This window comes from Neofelis nebulosa, chromosome 13, assembly GCF_028018385.1.
Source record: "Neofelis nebulosa isolate mNeoNeb1 chromosome 13, mNeoNeb1.pri, whole genome shotgun sequence".
NCBI lineage: Eukaryota > Metazoa > Chordata > Mammalia > Carnivora > Felidae > Neofelis > Neofelis nebulosa.
Genome location: NC_080794.1, coordinates 67,126,937 through 67,150,801, shown reverse-complemented (window position 1 = coordinate 67,150,801; position 23,865 = coordinate 67,126,937). Strand labels below are relative to the sequence as shown.

Sequence of the window (23,865 nt, the reverse complement as noted above, 5' to 3'; positions counted from 1 at the left end):
TAACTCCGCCGCCTTTAGGGCCGCGCTGATGGAGGCCAGCAGGCGGGAGCCGGCTGGGGTGTCGCGCCCCCAGTCCTTCTAAGTGCAGAGCGGGACGCTCGACGGAAACCGCCCGAGAACAGCGGCCTCCGGGCCCTGGACCCGCGCGCGCGCCGCGGGGCTGGCGCGGTCCCTGCAGCGAGGGAGCGTGGGACTAAGGGCAGCGTAAGTCCGACGCGTCCACCTCACGGGGTGGGGGTGGGGGGCCGCGGGCCGACGGCGCTGCACCCAAGGTGGCGGCGTGGAGTGCGGGCGGCGGGAGAGTGGGCGGTGCGCGGCCCCAGGCTGGGTGCCTGGGGGAGACCCGGCTGCGGCGCCCGTGCAGAGGCGGACGCGTGGTCTCCGGCGCCGCGCGTCCCGCGCGCCCCAGGCCCCGCTCCAGCCCCCGCGGCGGACCCCGTGGCCCTGTTACTTATCACCGTCTGAGCAGAGTGCTCTGGCAGAAAGACAGGCCCGGCCACTCCTAGAAGGGGGCAGTAGGCGTGTAGCTTGTTTTTTCCCGGTGTAAGGTTTATAGTTGTGAGGTTGCTGGGGTCGGGCGAAGCCTTCGCCGGCTTCCTCTTTCGGGACTATTAGTGGAGGGGACCTCACACAGCGCCGAACTTTCTCTTGTGGCTGCAGATAGTTTTCCGCCGCCTGACCCTTACTCCCATCCCCATCCCCCTCCCAGTGTCTCCAGCTTTCTGGCTGCCAGGTGAAGGGACTCCGAAGCCCCAGGGCCAGGCATCCCTTCCGAAATGCTCTTTAAAAACCAAAAGGCTGCCAGCCAGGAAGGGAAAATATTTCAGTGAACCACTCAGGGACGGCACATTGCCTTTTGCATCCTCTGCCTGGTGTGAAAAGCCCCTCGCCCCCCTTTCAAAACTGGAAAAGCCCCAGATCCTGGCAGATCCTGGACCCTGGTCTTTGAGATCTAAATCCGTTTGGGAATCCCATTTTCTTGTTACTCTTTTGGATATGACCCAGGGCCCTTCCCTTTTACAAACCAGTTCTACCTCGAAGAGGCTGCTGAGTGAAGCTGGTCTGAGCCTGGTGTAGTTACAGGTCCAGGTTGGCTGTGAAAAACGCCTCGGCAGCCACAGATGGAATTGCCGCCATTCATCTCTTTATTAATAACATAATAGGCTGTGCTTTTGAGTCCTCCTTCCAGCCTACGTGCCTAAGTGGCTTTCATTGTTTGCTAATTCCCTGTGCAGGCTGCTGCTCCAGGCCATTCAGCCCTCATATTTTCCACTTGTGGGTAACCATGGAGTGGTTACTCGGAGTCTCTTCTCTGCTCTCTCGCAGTGGATGGAAAGGCTTTTGTTCAGATGCCATCCTCTTACTCCATAATTTTCAAAGATGCATCCATTTCAGGCTCTGGCTTTCAGTGGGCGAGGATCTGACCTCTTAACCTGATGCCATCATCCTAGAAGTTGTCACCTTACTGGGAATGGCTCCCACCTCCTGCGGTGCTCAAAGGGAAACAAAGAAGAGGGTGTGGGGGTGAACTTTTTACCTGAGAGCAAGACCTGGGGAAGAACTTCCAGGTAGAGGCTTCTGGCAAAATTGCCCACCAAAGAAAGTACTGCCTGGGAGAAAGCTGGTTTTGTATTTTTAACTTCCGGAACCCCCGGGATGAAGAAGAGAAAGAAAGTGGAAAATTCCATCCGATGGAGGGGGTACACGCCTCAGTGGGAGGCAGTGACCAGCGGAGCCCATGGAAGGGTGGGGTCAGGCTGCTGGAGCCCCTGAGCTCAGTTCTCCATGCTGCCTCTTGGCCAGGGATAGCAGCACTGCCAAAGGGAACTGGTCCAGAGGAGAGGGGATGGCATGGCGAAGGGCGTCTGCAGGGCGCATCTTGTGAGGGAGAAGGGAGAGAACCGGTGATTTTACCTCCAGGAGGAGAAGCTGAGGGGGATGAGGCTGTGGCCTTCAGGACTCTCTAGCACTGTCACTTGAGGAAAGGGGAAGACTTCCTCTGTCTGACCTCAAAGACTCACTGAGTAGGAGAGGCAGGGAGATAGATCTTATAAGAAGTAAGGAGTAACCTGCCAGCAACTGGAAGTTCTCAGTGTCAGCAGAGACAAGTGGCCGTCAGCAATTATGAAGGAGACAGTTGCTTCAGAATCCAAAACTGTGGGAGGATCAGTAGGGATGAAGTAGTAGGGGACGCCGCGGGACTTCAACCGAGAAGCGTCCCAAGGGAGGGGCGAGTGCTCCAAGAGTGCTGGGCAGCTGAGGAGTGGGACCTTAATGGCTGAGACCAGTCTATCCCAGACCCCCCTCTAATCCGGTCTTGTTCTGGAGGGAGATCTATCTGGGAATGCCAGCGATCGACAATAACTGCCAGGGCTGTTGCTAGCCTATTCCATCCCTTGTGTGAATTAGAGTAAGATACACCTCTCAGCAAGGGGGTGGCACCTTGGTGACATTTAGGATGCCACCTTGGGGCCTCGTCTTGATGGGCATGGCCAAGGCTCATAGCTGGGCAATTGGCATGTGAACTGGATTCATCCTCACCGCACCCCGGCCAGGTTCTTGAGCAGTACACCACCTGTGCAACCATACCCAGCAGTCCTGATAACCAACAATTATTGAGGGCTTAGCATTTATTTGTCAAGCTTTTTTTTTTTTTTCCAAAACCATTTTCTTTGCATTAATTCATTTAATCTTCATAGTAGTCCTATGTGGAGGTATTGTTATCCTCATATAGATGAGGAAACAAAGGCACAGAGAAGTAAAGTGTTCAGGAGCCTGGAAGCTGAGCCCCAGTCTTTGAACATTCACAGAGCAAGAAGCAGTTTAAGCTTAAAAAGCTAGTTTGGTTGGGGGTCCTTGTGGGAAGGAGGAAAGAGCAGTTGCTTTTTTCTTTGTCAAAGGAAGAAATACCCATTCAGCTCACATGGAGGAAAAATGGAAAACTCATCTGATGGCAGAAAGGCGAGGAAAAAAAGAGCAAGCTCAGTCTTGATGGCTGACAGGAGGCCTGGCCCCAGCATCAAATGACTTTCCTTCTTAATCACTGGGCATTGTGAGGTGGCAAATCCAGTTTGGGACCCGATGGGAGGGTGATGAGTAAGTGCCACCTGGGTGTGGTGCAGAGGGAGAAGGCCACAGCTACCCGGGGCCCCTGACCTAGGCAGAGACTGCCCCCAGGAGTGGCCAGAGGTGGCAAGTGTCCAAACATGCTGATCCAGCCCTCCCCACCCCACCCCCAATTCCCAACTCTTCCCTCTTTCCTTCTTGTCCAGGTCCTACTCGCCTGCAAATGCCCTTCCCAAACTTGTTCAGGAAATCTTTCCCAGAACTCCATTTCACAGCTCCATATATGTGATCCTTTATTTTCCACAGGATACATGTTAGCACTTACTTAGCTGGAATGGAGCATTTTACTACATACTGTCTCTAGACAGTATTTTAAACAAACGAGCTTCTTGGCCCATGAGGATGCCTCCAACTCTGTTGGGAAGGACCAGCCGGTGCCTTCACAGATTTGCCATAAAGGGTGGTGTTTACCTGGATCTTGTCACTTGGCCCAAGGTCTAGCTCTTAGCTGTGCCCGTGCAGAAACCCCATCTCCACAGTTTTCAGAGTGGTTTGGACCTGGACTACTGTGTCACCTCCAGAGGCTCCCAGGAGTGGGTGTACAAATTAGAATGCTACTTTATTAATTTGGAAGACGTGTGACCATCATGCAGACTAGATGGTCTCTGGTCCCTGCGTCCCGGGTGAGCCACATGGGAAACCAAAGATCCGGGCAGCTCGTGCTTGGCAAAGCAGGGCAGGGAGAGCCACATGGGAAACCAAAGATCCGGGCAGCTCGTGCTTGGCAAAGCAGGGCAGTCCAATAGCATGGGCCCCTCTTCACTCCTGTGGCCCTCTCAGCAGTGGAGAGATACCTGCCTGGTAGAGCAGTACTCCAGTCAGCTTGGCTGTGTAGGTCTCCTTGGCCAGTGCCTCGGGGACAGTGTTTACCTGATAGCATTTCTCCATTCCCTCTTGCATAATTTAGCTACTTTTATTTTAGTTACTTAATTTGTTTAGTGCTTTATAAGCATTAGCTCCCAGCTACATAGTTTCATTTGCATAAGCTAACCACTGTACATTTCAGGGTTGGAAGGCCAGGCCATGGATGTGAATGCTAGATGTAAATTAAGACGATTTGGTCCGGCGGCCAGGTTGGGTTAACAGGAAGCCAAGCACAGAGCAAAGAAACATGGTCCTGATCAGCGCAGATGCTCGGGGAAGTGAAAGGCCCCAGACTGGCCACTTAGAGCATCCCCTGCATGCGCACGGGCGTGAAGCAGTACTAAGGCACCTTGCCTTGGCTGGCTCAGGTCAGCTTGGCCTGCCCAAATGGCCTCTTTGGATTTAAAGGGCTCTCTGTAATCTCTGTCCAGGCCCCCTCGTGGCTCATCTTTAGTAAGCCACAGTCTCCAGGGTGCCCCGGCACCAAGGAGGTGTGACCCTCCTGAGCCTTCGTAGGGTGGACTAGGGTTGAGTCCTGGCTCCCCTGCTCAGTGTATGGACGTTCTCTGTATTGGGGCAAGTGTTTTGACTATTTCAAGCCTCAGTTTCATCATTGGTAAGATGGGGACAACCACTCATAGGACACGCATAGAAAGCACTCAACACTGTGCCTGGCACAGACTTTTAGTTTGGCTAGTATGAGCTCTTAAAGACAGTAGAGGTTGTTCGAGGATCCACATTCCCTGCCGAATTGGGCCCTCAGCTTCCCCATTAGTGCCACTGATGTCTGGCTGAAGGACAAGGCTGTGGGGACCCAGACTGTCCCAGATGCATAGAAGGAAGGAGCTCATTGGTGCCCTAGCTGTGGTTTGTTCAGAGCTGAGGACAAAGCTTCTAGTCCTGACCTTTTATCCAGCTCTGGGAGAGGGAGAATCAGATTTGAGTCTTGGCCTGAATAGGCATCCAGATGGGAGAGAAGGGTTAGGTTTTCTGGGAGAGGACAAGGGTCATTTGGGAGTGCCCAAGAGGTCTGTAGGGTCCTCCTCAGCAGTTTGGGACCTGTGACATTTTCCCAAAGAAAGTGTATTCCCCCTCCATCCATCCAGGTGGCCCACCCCTTGACATCAGCAGAATGGAAGTAACTGGTAGGTGACATCACTGTTGCCCATGGCAACACCTCCACCTTAAGGTAGAGAGAGGAATAAGAGCCATCCTAACTGTAAGACACATGTTGAAAGGAGGGAGCATAGAAGGTGTGACCTCCACAGGTGTGTTTTTCAGGGGCTGGGCAAGGGGATGCGGGAGGGGCTACAGTTCAGACGTCTGAGCCAGCTGGTGGTAGGTCTCTGGGTCTTGGTTTGGCCTGAGTGAATAGATCTCTGAGCTGCGACTTGGACCAAAGAGCATGACTCCTTACAGGGGCTTCTGGCAGCTTCCACGGTTCTGGGTTTCCCTTCTACAACCTGAATCTGGAAGGGGAGCGTGGGGGGTAGGGGTGCAGTGATGGGGAGATCAGGAAAGTGGCTTTCCCTTCTTCACCCTCACCCCCAAAGGAAAGTAGGAAACAAGGATGCCCACGTCCTCACTACAGGGACTGATTTAAAAGAGAGCCTTCATTCATTGCTTGAGCAAGAATTTACTGTGCACCTACAATGTGCAAGGCAGTGTGCTAGGGATTCATTGGCCTCATGGGGCTTTATCATGAAATGCACACAGAGAGGAGGAACGTCTGGGATCCGCTGCGCCAGGAACTGGTACCAGCTGGGAACAGAAGCAAGGTCTCCCAGCTCACCTCTCACCAGCTCTAGCATGCCCCATAGGATTTCAGATGACTTAGGGGGCGCCTGGGTGGCTCAGTTGGTTAAGCGTTCGACTCTTGATTTCAGCTCAGGTCATGATCTCATGGTTCCTGAGTTCGAGCACCCGCTGATGGTGCAGAGCCTGCTTGGGATTCTCTCTCTCCCTCTCTCTCTGCCCCGCCCTCTCTCTCTGCCCCTCCCTCTCTCTCTGTTTCTCTCCTTCTCTCAAAATAAATAAGCTTTTTTTTAAAAAAAATGCAGACTTTCAAGTGGCTTAAACTAAAGCCATGGAAAGTCCCTTCCTCCCCAGTAGTTCATGCAGGCAGTTGAACTATACCCGAGATCTGGGGAGTGACAGGCATGGGTATCAACTATGTCCTGCCAGAGCTCTGAATCCCTCAAAGTCAGAGTGTCCAAGGCTAGAAGACAGTAGGCTGACCGCCCACTCCTGGTTCCCTCCTGCTGTGTGACTCACTCAGTTTCTCTGCCTGTTTAATGGAAACAGTAGCAGCCAGGACCAGAGAACATACAGAGCACTTTAAGATCCTCAGATGGAAGTCCTGGAAAAAGTACCAAGGCCACAATTTTCAAATGACTCACTTCCAGGTGAATGACCTGGTGGGACGCTCACTGCCTGGCAGGGGGCTGCGCTTTGGAGCTATCCTGGGCTGCTCCTGCTTTCTCCCCCATGTCATTCCCCTGCGGTGGATACAGGAAAGTCTCCTTCCAGCCTGCACCAAACCATAGGGAGGGTGTTGTCATAATTTGAGTCCTGCTTGTTGGCGCAAAACCATGTGCTGTTAACAGACTATTCTCCTGGGAGCCTGTTTCAATAACCTTAGTAGTAGTCAGGGGACCCGCCTGAAGTTCATGAAAAGGTCCTTTGTTCACTGAGACTTTGTTCCAGAGGGGCAGGACCACAGCCAGGCGAGCCTGGGCTGGAGAGGAAGAGAATGAGGGATCCCTCAGCCCCCCCCCCCACTGCGTGCTGCCCCCAAAATGCCACTTTCTCCCTGACGCCTCCCACCAAAACACGCTACCCAGTGCCAGGAGGGCCATCACCCCCTTTTCCCAATGCACCGTCCTTTCGGGTGAATAGTGGTCTCAGACATCCCAAGTCACACTCCCAGAATCTCTGGGTGGGAGGAGCCTTGAAAGCTCATTAAGTCTGATTCCCTGCTTCATGCCCAGATTTCACCTAAACTGTCACCTTCTTTCCCAAAACAGTACAGGAAAGCCCATAGGTGCACTGTAATATTTCACAGATACCAGGTCACTGAGCAGCACAGCATCATGGGAAGACCAGAGGCTTAAGTCAGTCCTGAGTTCAAATCCCAGCCCCAATCCTGAGCGAGTGGCCTCACCACTCTGTGCCTCAGTTTCCTTTTCTGTAAAATGAGGATAGTGCCTCTTTTGGAAGTTTATTATGAAGATGATTCACGTAAAGCCTCTTGCACAATGCTGAAATGTCAATAAATGTTACACATTGGTCACTATTTTCTAAATCCCCCCATGGGGTGTCAGGGCCATGGGGCTTGCTTGTCTTTTTTTCCAGAAAGGGAGAACGGCTTGCCACTCTTCAAGGGTTGCTCCTCTGCTACTTCTCTTATTTAATTTGCTTTGAACCCTATAATCCTCCATTTATCTTACATTTCTATAAGACTCTGAAGCAAGGAAGTGGGTGTCAAGGGCAGAGGCAGCTGAGGGTCAGATAAACGGTTCACTCCTGGGTTGGGTCATCTGCTCGGTAAACATCAGTGGTGAGTCAGCCTGCAGTTGGATGCAGGCCGTCCAGACCTGAGGCTGCTGAGGTCTGTCTCCAGCGCTGCATCTGCAAGGGGTTTTGCTCACATTTCCCAAGGCGCTTAACAACTGTTAGCACTTTGCTAACTTTCTGACTGCAGAGTGCCTCCCAAGGAAAAAAAACAAAAACAAAAACTTACAAGTTACTTCATCAGGGATCTCCCACTACACTCCCATTTCAGATTCCTGCTCCTGGGAGTAAATGCAGTGAGGGTTTTCCCCGGTCCTGACTTCATCCATTCAGCAGGTGTTTGTGGATGGCCTGCACCTCTCTTTAATGCCCAGGCATCAGGGACTAGCATTGGTTTCTCCTTTTAGGTGCTCAGAAGGGGTGGAGGCGCTCTCTCTATTGATGCTGCCATATTGGGGTGGGAGTGGGGGGTGAGCTGCAGTCTCCCCAGGGGCCAAGCTTCCTGCTGTCCCTCTGTGGCAGCCTCTGGGGTCTTTCAAAGAAACAGGGGAGTTAGGAGACAACCAGACTAAGTCCCCAGGCTTCTGGAGTGTTGCAGGGATGTTGACCAACACCCCCCACCCCCAGTCCCTAGAGGACTCCCTAAGATGCAGGACTTAACAAATCAAAAGAGACAGACCCATACCAACACCAAGATAACAACGTCCTTTACGGAGCACGACCATGTATGTGACTACCATGCTGAGGAAGTACTATTGTCACCATAAGTGAGAGACTTGAGACTCAAACCCAGGCCTTCTGATTCTAGACCTTGGCTCCATTGCCCCTGTACACTAAGCCTCTACAAAGCGTTAAGCTCTTCTGAACTGAAGAGCCTTGGGCTGTTTCTGGGTGGCCTCGGGGTGGAGTGTGTCCTGTGAACTTGGCATTGTCAGTGTCTGCTTGCTGCCTGCCCCAGCCTGACCCGCACGTACCTGCTGTACCTGTTTGGGGACACCTACTGCGTGCCAGGCACAGCCCCGGGCAGAAACCAGGGCAGGGCTCAGGCTTCAGTCCATCCCTGTGGCTGGATGTCGTTTTGTGTAATTCACAGGGAAGGGGACCCTGTGCAGTCCTAGATGATTCCGGGGGTGATTTTGCCAACTGCTCCTGGCCTTATGGTCTCGGCCCTCTGCTTTCCGGGACGGGGAGAACTGGTTGGCCCTGACTGTGGCGGCCCTGGTGGGGGAAGGCAGGCTAACTCTGGCTCTGGTGTTCAGCCCGGGTTCCTGCAGCAGCACAGAGGCCCGCCACAGACTCTTAAGTTTTTTACAACTGGGTTGGCCTCCGTCTTCTCTTTGTGTCTCTTGCTGTTCCCCTTTATTAAGATGAAAGGGGTTTTAGATCTTTGCAGGCACAGAGTGTGTGTGTGTGTGTGTGTGTGTGTGTGTGTGTGTGTGTGTACACATACGTACAGGAGGCCCAGTGTTCTTCCCTTCCTCCCCACCCCTCTCCCCCTCTCTCCAGCCCAGCTGGGGCCCAGGCATTGTGTCAGGTACCGCCCAAGCCACAGAGGACCCGGGTGGGAGAACGGCCTGTTCACTGTGTGGGGGCCAGAATCCCTCAAGCCAGGACGTGAGTAAGAGGCGGCAGGATGGGGAGGGTGGGACGGGGAACTGGCCTTTCTGTGGCTATGGAAAAGTCCTGGGGACCATTGCCCTTGCCTACAAGGCCAGGTTGTCTTTGTGAGCAGGTCTCTCTTTGTTCTCATCCAGGGATCACAAGGGAGGTGGCGCCCAGCAGTCTGTTTCATTCCACCCATCCCCGGCTCATCTGTGAGAGGGGAGGCAGGGTGGCCAAGGGAGGGCTTTGTCTCCACTTTGTTTTCCTTTGTATTTTCTCTCTGGTTCCTGCTCAGCCCCCTTGAATACCCTCCACATTGAGCCAGCATGTTTGCTGTTGTCTGGAGCCTGCTTTCTGTCCCTGCAGCCTGCCTTCCCCCCATCCCTGCCCCACAGCCAAAGTGTCTGAGCGTTCGCTGCCTGGGGGCAGGGGGCGTAGAGGACACGGGTAGAGGGAGAGGAGGGGGACAAGTCTGGGGAGCCGTGGCATCATGGTATCGCTGCCTGAGGTGGGTGTTCATGCTCCCTCTCAGCCGGTGCTCTTGTGGGCGAGATGGGGCCCCGAGGCAGAGGGAAATTCTGAGAAATACTAGCTCAAGCCAAGTCAGCATCTGACGGTGTATGAGGGCTGCTTCACTGTGAGAGATGGTTAGCTCTGTGTTCCCATTGTTCATGTGCCCCTATGATTTCAGGTCCAGAAGTCTGAGATGGGAATCCGGGATCAAGGGACATGCTTTGGTGCACACCTGCTTGCTGTAGGAAATGCATCCTTCCTAAGAATGGAGGGTGCGTGTGGTGCCTTCTTTTGAAAGCGGGGGTCTCTATAGTGCAGGATGTGAGCACGCTGGTGGGTCCCCAGGATCGCACGTGTCCTTGGCGCATGAACAGGCAGGGCTGGAAGCAGTGGGATAAGACCAGAGCTCAGGGAGCTCACTACGACAGAGGTGCAGGTGGGGTAAACTGGGGAGACGGCGGTGCCTGGCCCCTCTGCTCTTAGCCTGTGAGACCTTGGGCGACTGCCCTACCTCTCAGCACCTTGGGCTCCTGCCTGTGCAGTGGGGCCACTGCACCGATGAGCCGAGCTAAGAGGCAGGGGAGCAGGCATTGTGGGGTACCCACCATGGGACGTCTTTGGAGATGCCTTGCACCAGACACAAGGCACCAGACTTGCTTGCACTCAGAGGGACTTGATAAATATGCCATCTCCCGCCTCCCCCAACTTTGTTCTGTGTCCCTTTCAAGAAAGAAGATTTCTCTCAGGAGTTGAGGGTGGAGAGGATTCAGGAAGGCTCTTGGAAGCAGTTTCTGAGATGGACTCGTGTGAGGACTGTCCGGCAGGGTTTTGGTTGCATGGTGTGGACGCGGTGCAGGGAATTTGGGACAGCACAGGAGGTGTTTGGGGGACAGTCAGTAATCTGAATCAGCCAGGGCCAGTAGGAAGGGAACTGAGGCGTCCCCCAAGGCTGGGTGGGGCCAGGCCCTGAATGTCGCCTCAAAGCTCTGACCTGTGTCACATGGAAACTGGAACCCACTGAAATGGGGGAAGGGAGACCTCCAGGGAGGCAGAGGCCACTGAGGGTGGCTGGGAATTAGAGCTCAGAGGAGCTGTTTGCAAAGGTCCTTGCCAGCTGGGGTGGGGAGCCCCGAGTTTAGGCAAGGAGCAAAGGCTGCGTCAGAGCTGGGTGGGGCAAGGAGGCTGCACTGTGCGTTGAGACTCTGTTCGTCTCCCAAGACTGCTTTGACAGAACACCACAAACTGGGTGGTGAAACAACAGAAATGATCCTCTCACAGCTTTGGAGGCCCAAAGTCTGAAATCAAGGTCACCGCAGGGCCACCCTGCCTCCGGATGCTGCAAGAGGGGATACCTCCTTGCCCCGCCCAGCATCCAGTGGTTCCAGGCCATCCGGGCCTGGCAGCTTCCCTTCAGCCTCTGCCTCTGCCTCTGCCTTCTGTTACCTTCTCCTGTGTCCTTTTGCTCTTTTTCTGTTTTAAGAGACACTTGTCACTGGATTGTAGGCCCACCTGGGTAATCCCGGGCCAGCTCGTCTCCGTCATCCTTAATTTAATTACATCTGTAAAGACCCTTCCTTCCAACTAAAGTCACATTCACAGGGTCTCGGTGTTACCACATGGATTTATGTTTTTGAGGGCCACCATTCAAGACACTGCAGCAAATGTTGGATTCGAGATGCCCTGGGGAGCACAGACGAGAGAAAGCTGGATGTGGGCCCAGACTCACGGCTGCTGGGGGAGCCCCTTCCTGTCTCTGTGGCCTGCAAGCCTCACTGCCATGCCTTAGCCTGTGAGATGCTGAGCCTCGGCCTGTCTGTCCCAGGACGCTGTGATTTCCCATGACGTGCTGTGGGGGCATCGGCATCAGGCAGCATGGCTGGGCGGAAGGACACCGTGTCCTTCCTGGGAGATTGATGGCTTCCCCGCCGTCCCCGTCCGTTGCGTGCCAAGGGATGCACATGAGCTGCCGATGGAGGAGCGGGAACAGGAAGGATGTGGGCTCTCCCACCCACATCCCCGGAGTCCAGGCCCCTGTCCCTCCTGCACTCGGGCTGGCCAGCTGCATGTCCCCGGACCAGGGAATGGGGTTGGCATCCTGGTGGCTTTTTGGAAACCCCTTCCTCTTCCAGAAGTAGGCCTTGAGGAAACTTAGCGCTTTGGCCGGTGTGATTGGGCACCCACTGTGAGTCTGGCCAATGTGGCCATGGGGCAAAGACAGCAGACCTTACCTTGGGGAGAAGACCTCTCCCCTCACAGTGTAAACTTTGCCATGGGCTCTCCACTGGGCATGGAGGGGTGGGGGGTACCTCACCTCTCTGCCCTCTCCCCTACCCCTACCAGTACCCAGTTTTGACCCATGCTTCTTCCTAGCCCAGATCTCTGCTCAGTCAGTATGGGTCTCCCCTGGATTGGCAGGGGGTTTGGGGGGACAGTGGGGATCCGGTTCTCCAGTCCAGGAGACCACAGACCTCAGACAGTAATACCCGGTGCTACTTAGTGCATACCCATTAAGCTACAGAGTCTCTGTTTTCTTCTAGTTCCTGGAGAGGCTGTGGGGAAGCCCTTTATGTAAATCCCTGGCACAGGCTTGGCACACAGCCAACCCCCATAAATGCCGGGTATGATTATTCAGAGGGTGGCTGCTGGGACGACTGGGAGACACTGGGGACAAAGATTGAGCCGAGGGGGCTATTTCAGGGAGTCCTGTTCACAGAGGAAATAGTAGGTGCTGGTACTGCTGAGGGGGAAGAGTAAGGAGTCCCAGGGTCAAGGGCAGCCTTGAGGGATGCTTAATGAGGGGGAGGGGGAACTGGACAGGAGAAAGGGCCCTGTGGACCAGGGCCCACAGGCTTTAGGTGGCCTGCTGACATTTTATTTGGCTTCCATGATTTTCAAAGAATTTTTGAAATAGCACCCGACAAGTGTAAAATTGAGGGATATTGATAAAATCCAGATCTCAGATTTATCTTGGGATAAAATCCCAAAATCTCTTGGGGGAAAAAAACCAAAAAAACGAGATCACGCCATTCTTGGCACACAGAACATGGGATGTAACGGCTCTGGCCTTCTCCATCCACTCCATCCCCATCCCTTAGATGTGCAGCCTCTGCAGCCTTGCCCATTTTCTTTGGGGGTCTTTCTCCACCCCCGTCCCCCACATGTGCTCTTACAACCCCTGCCTTCAGGAAGGGTGACTGAAAGGTGATAAGGGAGGGGACCCAGGGGCCATGAGGGTGGCAGGCGGGAGGAAGGTGAGCCTGGTTAGAGGCCAAGGCAAAGGTCCTGCTGTGGGGGAGGGGTGGGTGGAAGGTGATGGGTGTGGCTGGGAGGACACTGAGAAGGGGAGGCACTGGGGCCTAGAACCTCAACCCCCCTACCCACTTTCTCAATGATGCTTTGTTGGGCCGCTTCCTTCCTCTTTCCTCACTTCCTTTCTTTGCCTGCCCCTCCCTGTCTTACCCAGGCCTGAGGCCACCTTGGCCCAGCCCCTTGCTCAGCCCTTCCCCTGTCCCCACCCCCATGGAGGTGCAGGCAAAGAGGGACCGAAGCAAGAGATGCTCTTGGTGAGGCCGTTCTCCTCTCCTGCAAAGGACTCTTCTCCTGGAAGGGTGGGGGCCATCTGTGCTGAGTCTGTCTGTGCCCCTCTCCCCGGCCCTGAGTTAGGTGACAAGGAAAGAGGTTGTGAACATATGTCCCTCCCGCAGTGGCCGTCTCCTCCCTAATATGTGATCAAGTCCGCTCCAACATATCGGGCAGCTGCAATGGGTGCTGAAGGAGGCAGGAGGACATTCAGTTTCGGAACTTGCTGAAACTAGCCAGGAAGGCAGGGCCTGGTGGGTGAAGTGACACAAGGGAAGAGCAGGAAGGTGGCCTGCACCAAGGGGCAGGCTCCCGAAGGAAGGGCCCCTGAGCTGGGCCTGAATGAAGATGCCCTGGGCTGGGCAGGGAAGCTTGTCTGACACCAGTGTGCGGTGTGGGCTCTGCTAGAGGGAGGCGTGCAGTCACAGGTAAGACAGGCCAGACCACGGGAGGAGAACCCCCCAGGGCTTCAGACAGACTGCGTGCTCATGGGGCCCAAACCACCACAAAGACTCAGGGTCAAATTCGTGCTCTGCATTCAGCCTTACAGTCCTGTTTCCTCAAGGTCTGGGAAACTCGGGGCACAGCCAACCCTGGATGATTTGGGCAGTCGTCCTTGGCAGTGATGCCTGGCAGGTGGTAGGGCTCATGCCCTGGGAGGTTGGAGGGAGAGCAGAAGGAGGGGGACAGGCTCACTGCAGACAGGGAATCTTGGAAGTCACACAGTGGATCTTTCTGTCGTCAGTCTCTTCACAAAATAGGATGTTGCAGCTACCTGACTAATGTTCTGAAAATCAAATGACAAAATGTATGCAGAGTGCTCAGCCTTGTAAATTTTGGCAGAAGTAGAAGCACCACTTCTCTGCGGTCTGTGCGGGAGCCCCTGTGAGGGTCCACAGGGTGATGCCTACCGGGACCACCTCCACCCTGCCCTCCTCGTCGGGCACGACTCCTCTCTAGGTCTCAGTTTCCTCATCTATAAAATGGGGCTTAGATGAGTACAACATTGAATTCTGACTTTATTAAATTTGTGGCTTTATTTCTCCCAAACAACTGTGTACCTTGTACCTGCACAAGACCAGGGACACAGTAGGGGTTCAGCCCAAACTTACCAACAGCTTGGTCTCCCTTGGCCCCTGGCTCCTCAGAGGGTGCAGAGCCTAAGCAGTGGGATAGGGCCCAGTAACCCCACGGGGCCTGGACTGCAGGTGGCTTCTCCTGTCACCAACCCACCTCCTTCGTTTTGTTTCATAAAGAAACGACCTCAGCTGTTCCTTTCAGCTCTGAAGATGACGCCAGGGACTGGGCCACTTTTGCTGTTGTAATTAGCACAGCTAATTGCACCTGACAGGCTGGGCGTGGGGCAAGGCCTTGGCGAGCTGCAGGTCAGGGCTGCCGTGACACTGCAGGAGCCACACCTTCCTCTTCCCTGGAGACCTGCCTGGCTTGGGCAAGGCTGGTTCTCAGACTTGAGTGGGCACTGGAACCCACCCCCCGAGAAGGGCTTGTTAAGACACCAGGTGCTGGGCCCCAGCCTTGGAATTTCTGATCAGCAGGTCTGAGACTGCACCTGAATATTTGCATCTCTAACAAATCCCCAGGTGATTGCAGTGCTGCTTAGTGGGGACCATATTTTGAGAACCACCATCCCGGGGGACTGCTGGCTGCTGAGAAATGGGTCCTGGGCACCCCTGCTGCTGAGGCCACAGCCAGCTAGCTCTGGGTGGGGGTAGGCGGCTGGTGGGGCAGAAGGGGTGTTGATGAACACGTGGGGCTGGACACAGGCTCTCACTGCTTCAAGTTTGTTGTAGGAATTTGTCTGGAAGGAGGGTACTGGGTGGATATGGAGCCGAGGGCTTGCACACCCACATCTCCCCAGCCAGTGAGCACAGGGAAGGTCCACAGACAAGGAGGAGCCCCCAAAGAACAGAAACGAAACTCTCTCCCTCTGCGTTTTAGTGGTCTACTGCTCATGTGCCATTTATGCCCACAGCTCATTCTGTTCTGTGACAGTCCCGGGTGGCTGTCTGCCTCCGCTCATGAACTGTGGTGTTCTTCCCGCCTGGGATCATGCTGCCCTCATCTGTGTGGGCCCTGCAGCATCCAGCATGGTCCTTGCACGTAGTAGGTGCTTTGTAAACATAGCAGGGTGGAAAGAACTTGGGCTGTGCAAGTGGAAGCACAAAGAACAGACTGCATCTCAACCTGGCTGCGCCTTTTCTCGTAGTGTGGCTAGAAAATTTCTTTGTCTCTTGGGCTTGGTTAATCCATCTGTGAAACCAGGGTAATACCCACCATGTGGAAGGTTATGGAGGGCGGGGGCACTGTGCACCCAGCACATCCTAGTGAGGGCTTGATAAACAGAAGCATATATCTATTAGACAACTCTTAGTGGCATTCATTGGATTAAGCTGTGATTGTGGGGGCGGGGGGGATGCAGGAGTGACAGACCCCAGGGAATAGAGAGGGTATCTGGGGTTTCTCCCCCAGAGTCTGAGGCTTCCGGCCGGGCTCAGAATAAGGGTCTGAGAAAACCATTAGTCTGGGCTGACCACCTGCAGCCTTCTGCCCAGCCCCTGCTGCCTCGTGACCCTGGCCCTTTGCCAGGCTAAGTTTAGCTGTGACCTGCATGGGCCACTGCACTCTGTAGGCAAGGGCAGCGGTGGAGAGGAACTCAGCAGGTTTCCTGCTGGCTTCCTGGCAAGCAGACAGACAAAAGCCCTCAGAGGAACCCAAGTTGATTTTCAAGCCAAACCCAATCGATGTCTTGGACCACATGCCTGGGGCAGCCTTGTAGAGCTGAGAGCCTTGGGCCAATGCAGAGGTGGACAGTTTTCAAATTGGGGGAAAGGGGCCCTTTGGGAAGGGTGGGGGAGGCACACATATATATCCATGGCTCTGGGAGAGGCTCCCAGATACCTGTCTGTCCCTCTGGTCTCCAACAAGACTCACACCACTCTGGTTCTTTCTCATTCTTCTGGCTCGGTGGCCCCAGGGCAGTGTTCCCTTTGGTTTGTTTTGGGGAGGAAAAGTAGAGGATCCACCCCGGCCCCATCTAGTGAGCACTGAGCGGCCACGGCCTGTTCGCCATCCCTTAGGGTGCCATAGGCAGAGCCAGCCTATCCACACGTTAAAAGCAAAATTATACCTCATCTGATCCCTGGGAGGGAGTTGCGGTTTAAGTAAGGACTGAGTCAGAACTCCACCTCCGGGAGGATCCAGGCCTCCAGAGGCTTCTCCCCTTTGCTGGAGGGCAGGGTGGGCAGAGTGGCATGCCAAGGGACAGCAATACTGGGGGAGCATTTTGTGCTTTCACAGCACTTTTGAGCGTGCTTTGCTCCGCACTCCTAGGACTTGGCAGGGTGTGCTTAGCAGGTGAGAAAACAGAGGCCTGCAGAGGCCTAAGGGGAAGGCCCTGATGTAGGGCATCTACTCTGTGCCAAGCACCTGAGATGAATTATCTCCCTTAACTCAACCTCCCTGTGAAGGAGGGTCTGCTGTTAGCCCCATCTCACAGGTAAAGAAGTGGAGTCCTGGAGAAGCAAGACCACTCAGCAAGGAGTAAAGTTTCAAACCCAAGCCTGTCTGCTTCTATAGCCCAGGCTCTTTCCACTTTGCCACCCTCTCCCTCGGGCTCCCGGCAAGTCTTGTAACCCTACAGCTGTCCAACTGTCCGTGGTACCGTGGGCCACTTGCATCCTCCAGAGTACCTTGTAGAGGCATCTGTGTGGCCCATCAGGAACCCCTGCAGGCAGGTTCACTGTGTTTGCCCATCCCATCACTTCACAGCTACACTTTTATAAGAAAACTTGCTCTGAGGAAAGCTAAGAGCTTTCTTTTTTTTTTTTTTTTTTTTTGGTTTAGTGCTTTATATGCATTACCTCGTTCAAGCTTTGCAACGGCAGATATTATTGCTATTTTATGGATGAAGAGACTGAGGGTCTACGAAGTTGAGTTGTTTGTCCAAGGTCACATGGCATGTGCTGGGCTCTGTCTTGTCTAGTCTGGAATCCGTCCTCTTAACCCCTTGCACGCAGAGTCGATGGCTCCAGTTCATTTGGAGCTTTGAACCTTGCCTGTCGCAGTGCAAGGAGGCCATTACAGCCCTTGAACAGGGCCCGAGGATGCACACAGGTAGCCCTGTGGAAGCTGTTGGGGAGGGAGGAGGAAGACTTCCCAGTCTTAAGGTTTGACAATGGTGCCATTGCCCACTCGGTAGCAGCCTATCCTGAGTTCGCATGAAGACTAACCTCCCGGGTCAGGGGTTGCCCAGGATTATTACTGTGACCTGTCAGGGCCTGCCGTGCCCAAAGGTGGCCTGCAGTACAGGGGCCCTCAGGGTCCTCAACACCCCCAAATTACCTGCTAACTGGCTGTTGCCTGGTGCGCTGCCTGTTAGCACACCTTTATCTTAAAACCCTGACCCGTGTTAATAAGCCAGCCTTGGACCACCCTGGCAAAACTTTCCATTGATGTGTCTCTAATGTGGAAACCAGGGCTGACCTGTTCCTGCAGTTCTCTAGCACACTGCTCCTGGTCTTGGGGAAGAAAAGCTGGCTAGCTGCCCCCTGTACTTTTTCCTCAGCCCGCCCACCTTCCGGTCTGACTTCCTCCACTTTCTCCTGTCCTCCGTCTCCTCAAGTGCACCCCTGAGGCCTGAGTGTGTGTGCACACTGATTTCGGCTGCAGGCGGACCCCTCTTTTGGTTCCTGCTTGCGTGTCCAGCTGCGTCTAGGATGGAGTCACATCTGAGCAGCGGGCTTTACCCAAGTGTGGCAACTCAGGTCGTGTGCATCCTGGCACTGCTGGCCAGAATCTGCCAGGTTTCTTTACCTGATGACACATACCTGTTCCTTGGCACCATTAGGGTAAGAACCCGAACAAGTGGTTTTAAGGGTGCAAGTTGAAGGTTAAGAAATGGGGCTCAAGCAAAGTGGAAAAGCTCCTATCAGCATGTGTTGGCATACAGGGGGCCAGGGGAGCCCTCTGTGTTTTTTGTTGTCTGACAATGACCTCATTTGGCCATTTGCCCTCCTAGCTGAGGTCCCAGGCAGGGGGAGCAGGGCAAGTATGGAAAAGGCCCGTTGTTACTTCTCAAGCTTCCTGCCTAGGAGAGGAGAGGGTGTAATAGAAGGCTCAGACTTTAATGTGGATGGTATTAAAATGCAGATTCTGGTTCAGTAGGTCTAGGATGGGGCCAAGGTTTTGCGTGTCTAACAAACTCCCAGGATTGAATGGGGTTAGCTCTTCCCTAAAAGTCGCTTGAGATCTAAAACTCCATTTGTCCTGGAGGAATGGAGTATTGCCCTTCACACTAAGAAGTCAGATTTAAAGTTTAGAAGATTCATGAGAGCAAATCCAATGGCTCAGTCACTCTGGATGTCTCCAAGATGGCCCTGGGGAGAGCTCTACCAAGGAGAAGGCCAGGAGCTCAGTGTCTGTATTTGGGGTGAGGCCTCACGTATCAGGAGAGGTTTACAGCGGGGGAAGACAAGGGCCCAAAACTGCTTCAAAAGCACTTGCTATTGGATGAATATATGCTGTTCACCATCCACTGCTATGTACCCACTTTTCACGGGTCACGGCATCCATCAGTACTGTGACCCTGTGGCTACCGTGGCTTTCCTCTTGTACAGTAAGGACACTGGGTCTCAGAGAGATGTGTTGACATGCCCAAGGTCACACAGCTAATTGCTTGGGACTCAGCCTTCTTGTTCTCAACCACTAGGCTTTACTGCATTGAGGAAAGACACCTTTGCCACAAGGAATTCAGTGGGGGGAGATGGGTTTGAAGTGATAGAAAAATGACTCAAACTGATTGAAACAAAGCAATCATTGATTTATATGATTTTAAAAGTCCAGAGGCAATGGATCCAGAGAGTCTGCTTTTGTCTATGTTGGCATCTTTCTCAGGCAGTCCCCCCCTTTGAGGCAGCTGGAGAGCCACCGGCAGCTATAATCTTGTTCCCTGGCAAATGAAGGCCACAGGGCAAGTCTTTCTCCCCATCGGCCCCGACAAATCCTACCTGGTCCTCCCTCCCATTGGCCCCAGTGAGGTCCTCTGCTCCTCACTGAATCCACACTGTCGGGGCAGGGAGTAGCTTGGGCCTGAGTTGTATGTTCCTCCCTGGAGCCGGGGTGGAATTATCCACCCAAGCCATAGGACAGGGAGAAGAAAATGGTTGACTGCTGGGGAAAGTGGGTTGCTCCTGCCAGAGAGAGGAAAACCTGGGCAGACAGAAACAGGGCCGTCTCTGTGGGTTGCTCAGCCAGGATTGCTGGTGTGGGACTCTTTGGAGTTCTTTCTTCCAAGGCTACACGGAAGCACACAAGGAGACCGCGGGTTGGGTGGGAGAAGAACCATAAAACATTCACCAGCTCCATGGGTCAAGGGTTGGTGTGAGGGTCCGGGGAAGAAGCCTCACGGAGAGATGCTGGGTGTGACCGTTTATCTGTGTCTCTATGTGACAGGAAAGTTGCAGCCATGGCTCTGGGGCTCTTCCGGGTGTGTCTGGTGGTGGTGACAGCCATCATCAACCACCCGCTGCTGTTCCCGCGGGAGAACGCCACGGTCCCCGAGAACGAGGAGGAGATCATCCGCAAGATGCAGGCGCACCAGGAGAAGCTGCAGCTCGAGCAGCTGCGGCTGGAGGAGGAGGTGGCCCGGCTGGCGGCCGAGAAGGAGGCGCTGGAGAGGGTGGCGGAGGAAGGCCAGCAGCAGAACGAGAGCCGCACGGCCTGGGACCTGTGGAGCACCCTGTGCATGATCCTCTTCCTGGTGATCGAGGTGTGGCGGCAGGACCACCAGGACGCGCCTTCACCCGAGTGCCCGGGCGGGGACGAGGACGAGCTGCCCGGCCTGGAGGGTGCCCCGCTCCGGGGCCTCACCCTGCCCAACAAGGGCACGCTCGACCACTTCTATGAGCGCTGCATCCGGGGGGCCACGGCCGATGCGGCCCGCACCCGGGAGTTTGTGGAAGGCTTTGTGGATGACCTGCTGGAGGCCCTGAGGAGCCTCTGCAACCGCGACACGGACATGGAGGTGGAGGACTTCATTGGCGTGGACAGCATGTATGAGAACTGGCAGGTGGACAGGCCGCTGCTGTGCGACCTCTTCGTGCCCTTCATGCCCCCCGAGCCCTACCACTTCCACGCAGAGCTCTGCTGCTCCCGCCACCCCGTGCCCTTGGATCGCCAGGGCTACGGCCGGATCAAGGTGGTCCGGGCCGACGAGGATCCCCTGGGCTGCATCTGCGACAAGACCAAGCTCGGGGAAGACATGCTGTGTCTCCTCCACGGCAAGAAGAGCCTGGCGCGGCCGGGCAGCGAGGTGGAAACCCTGCTGTGTTCCAGAGGCGCCCCATACCTGGACGCGATGCAGGTCATGAAGTGGTTCCAGACGGCCCTCACCAGAGCCTGGCACCGCATTGCCCACAAATACGAGTTCGACCTGGCATTTGGTCAGCTGGACTCCCCTGGGTCCCTCAAGATCAGGTTCCGCTCAGGGAAGTTCATGCCCTTCAACCTGATTCCTGTGATCCAGTGTGACGACTCGGACCTGTACTTTGTCTCACACCTTCCCAGGGAGCCCTCTGGGGACGCCCCGGCATCCAGCACTGACTGGCTCCTCTCCTTTGCCGTCTACGAGCGACAGTTCCTCAGGATGACGTCGAAGGCGCTGCCTGAGGGTGCCTGTCACCTCAGCTGCTTGCAGATCGCCTCCTTCCTGCTGTCCAAGCAGAGCCGCCTGACTGGCCCCAGTGGGCTCAGCAACTACCACCTCAAGACAGCCCTCCTGCACCTGCTGGTCTCCCGGCGGCCCGCCGACTGGGAGGCCGGGCAGCTCGATGCTCGCCTGCACGAGCTGCTCCGATTCCTGGAGAAGAGCCTGCTGGAGAAGAAGCTCCATCACTTCTTCATTGGCAACCGCAAGGTGCCCAATGCCATGGGACTCCCTGAGGCCGTTCGCAGGGCCGAGCCTCTCAACCTCTTCCGGCCCTTCGTCCTGCAGCGAAGTCTCTACCGGAAGACGGTGGACTCCTTCTATGAGATGCTGAAGAACGCCCCAGTGCTCATTAGCGAGTATTCCCTACATATCCCCTCAGACCATGCCAGCCTGCCCCCAAAAGCTGTTGTCTTGTAAAGTGTCCAGGACCCAGAGGCCCAGGGTGCAGGACACCCCACATGTCCACACCTCTGGGGGTGTCTACAGGGCCTGTCCTGGGAAAACAGTGGGCTTTGTTGGGAGCCTCACCCCACCAGGAAATCCAGGCCCTACAGCCCGGAGGAAAGAATCCCACACCGGAAGCTGGTTTGCTTTCATGCCAACTGGGGCCTACTGGTGAGGTTACGGTCTGGGTTTGGTGGACGCCCTGCAGCTTACTTTTGGATCACCACAAATGGCCAAGAGGATGATGAAGTACTCCAGGGACACTAAGTTAAAGACAACACAAACATCGATTTGAGTGCAGATTTTTCCTCCTAGGTCCAGTCTTTACTTGGATATCAATAGACGATCTCTAGGAGGGCTGACAGGGTAGTATGTTAAGACCCTGCACCCTGTTTCCAGTTACTCTTGGCCCCGGCCATCTGCACTCAAGGCACTAACAGGGACAGCCGTGGGAATTTGCAACCTTCTGTCCACAGCCTGCAAAACAGGAATCTAATGCAGCTGCCATTTTTTAAGCTATTTGGAAAAAAGACCAGGTAGAGATTTGAGGCCCCAAGAGGCCAGTGTCTCTGTTGCACAGAAGTGGGTACTTGGTGGCAGAGAGAAGTTTCATGTGGCCGCTTTTTCAGCTACACATCTCAGGGTGCACCCCCTCACCCTACCCCTTCCCCCAGTGTGCTGAACTCTGTGGGTGCCACACACCGTGCAGGGTACAAGCTCCACGGCCCCTCACCCCTCTGTATTCTCTCCACAGCTGGTCTCCACGTGGTGGGGGAGGGCAGATACCGAAGGTGGAAGCTCCAAGAGACACAGGGTGAGTGGGATAAAGGATAGCACCTACACCCAGGGTACTCTGGTCTGGTTCACAGCCTGGCCTCTGATGCCCGGTTTAGAGAAAGTTGCAGAGCTGAGAAGTGACAGATGCTGTAGCCCTGAGTTTTCTTCAGCAGGGTCTCGGTCCCAAAGCAGGAGTGCCTGGAGGCCAGGGGAGACCAGCTCCATCTGTTGGCCCCAAGACTTGCTCTCTCTAGTGGGGCTCCCTCACTGCACAGAACCCTCTTTTCTGGAAGGGGCCTTGCCAGCCACACAGATGACCAAGACCCGGAGAGGCTCAGCTGACTGGGAGCACACAGGGACGGTAGTGCAGACCCAGCCCCCAGACCCCAGAGAGGTCACCTCAGTGCAGCCAGGGGCCCCGGTCACTGGACAGGTGCCAGAGCCTGTGGTGGGCGCTGGCCTGTCTCCAGGCCTGTTTAGGGGGGTTGGGAAGCCACTCCTCCTCCACTTGTGGCTTCACTGGCCCTTTGGGAGTTCCTCTCATGGCATTGCCTCAGTAACCCTTACAGCAAGCCGAGGGGGAGGCAAGAATGAGGGCGCCTGCACCAGCACCTGGGTTCCCCTCCAGGGTTTAAGCCGGCCATGCCTGCTGAACAGCCTACCCGGTCCACCAGGCTGTCAGGCTCACCATGAGCTGCAGAGGATCCTGTCCTGACCCCAGAGGTCGTCTCACCTGGCCCCAGGGGCTCTGGAAGATGGACAACCGGTTTGCCTGCCAGGGTTTACTCGCAGCAGGCTGGGCTGTGATGGAACACTGAAACCTGTAGGAACCCTTCCGTGTGAGCCAGAGTCAGACTGCACAGACTGGCCGCTGGGGCTGTAGGGAAGGGGCGTGCCCACGTGGCCCCCAACAGTAGCCCCAGGCCCCCCATTCAGTTGGGACTTGTTTCCAGAGTCGGGTTGAATTTCCATATTTATTATTGCCCGTGCCTTGCATTCCCCCCTCCTTCATCCGTATCTTATTGTGCTTGGAGGAGACCCCACAGCCAGGAACCAGCCTCCAGAAGCCAGGACCAAGCCTGAACCTCCCTTGGCTCCCAGAAGAAAGTTCACTGAAAAATAACCTCTGGCCTCTTGTTTATTCAGAGATGCCAACTCAGCGGGGAAATGGGGGTCTTTATGCAGCAAAGCTGCTTCTGAAACAGAGAGCAGCAGGGCTCTTGGTGTTTCATGCTGCCTTATTTATATTAAAGGAAGAATTAAATTCTTACAAGAAGTAGAAACTGGTGATGGTGTTTGTTTTTTACTTCAGGAAGTCTGTGAGGTTCCCAGAGCAGAGTTGGGGAGTGGGGAGGGTTTCCTGTTGACCATCGGAAGCTTTCACTCCCTTTTGATTCTTACACTTGCAGGAAACTTTTACAAATAACGCAGTAGAACATTTCTAGCCCATCTTCGAAGCAGCCTACAGAGTTCCAGAAGGGGAACATGGTGGATACCAGCACAAGACCTTATGTCACAGAGCATGATGTGCAAACAACTGTGGGAGAGAGAAGGAACACGAAGCTTTTGGTTTTTGAGGAAAGACATGATCTTTTAAGTGGAAGCTTTAGTCCTTCAGGGCACTTCTGAGGCATTTCCACTGAGGACCCCCAGGTCCTCTTCCTCTTTCTCTGAGGAAGCTCTTCCCTTGGCCAAGCCTATTTGACTTCACCGGGCGTCCG

General features: G+C 54.8%; 1 protein-coding gene across 3 annotated transcripts; it reads left to right on the top strand.

Moving 5' to 3' along the window:
- The first annotated feature begins 13 nt into the window (after positions 1-13).
- On the top strand, positions 14-23,427 carry ITPRIP (inositol 1,4,5-trisphosphate receptor interacting protein). 3 transcript variants are annotated; one of them, XM_058697701.1, is made up of 2 exons: positions 14-204; positions 19,669-23,427. In XM_058697701.1, the coding sequence occupies exon 2, from the start codon at positions 19,682-19,684 to the stop codon at positions 21,338-21,340; it is 1,659 nt and encodes a 552-aa protein (XP_058553684.1). In that variant the 5' UTR covers positions 14-204; positions 19,669-19,681; the 3' UTR covers positions 21,341-23,427. The 3 variants fall into 3 exon arrangements, with proteins under 3 accessions (XP_058553684.1, XP_058553686.1, XP_058553685.1); XM_058697703.1 differs by lacking the exon at positions 14-204 and adding an exon at positions 303-5,258; XM_058697702.1 differs by lacking the exon at positions 14-204 and adding an exon at positions 5,310-9,117.
- Positions 23,428-23,865: the final 438 nt, after the last annotated feature.

What these genes read in the sequence shown, in the direction of transcription:
- ITPRIP (XM_058697701.1), top strand. Translation starts at nt 19,682, where the DNA reads ATGGCTCTGGGGCTCTTCCGGGTGTGTCTGGTGGTGGTGACAGCCATC.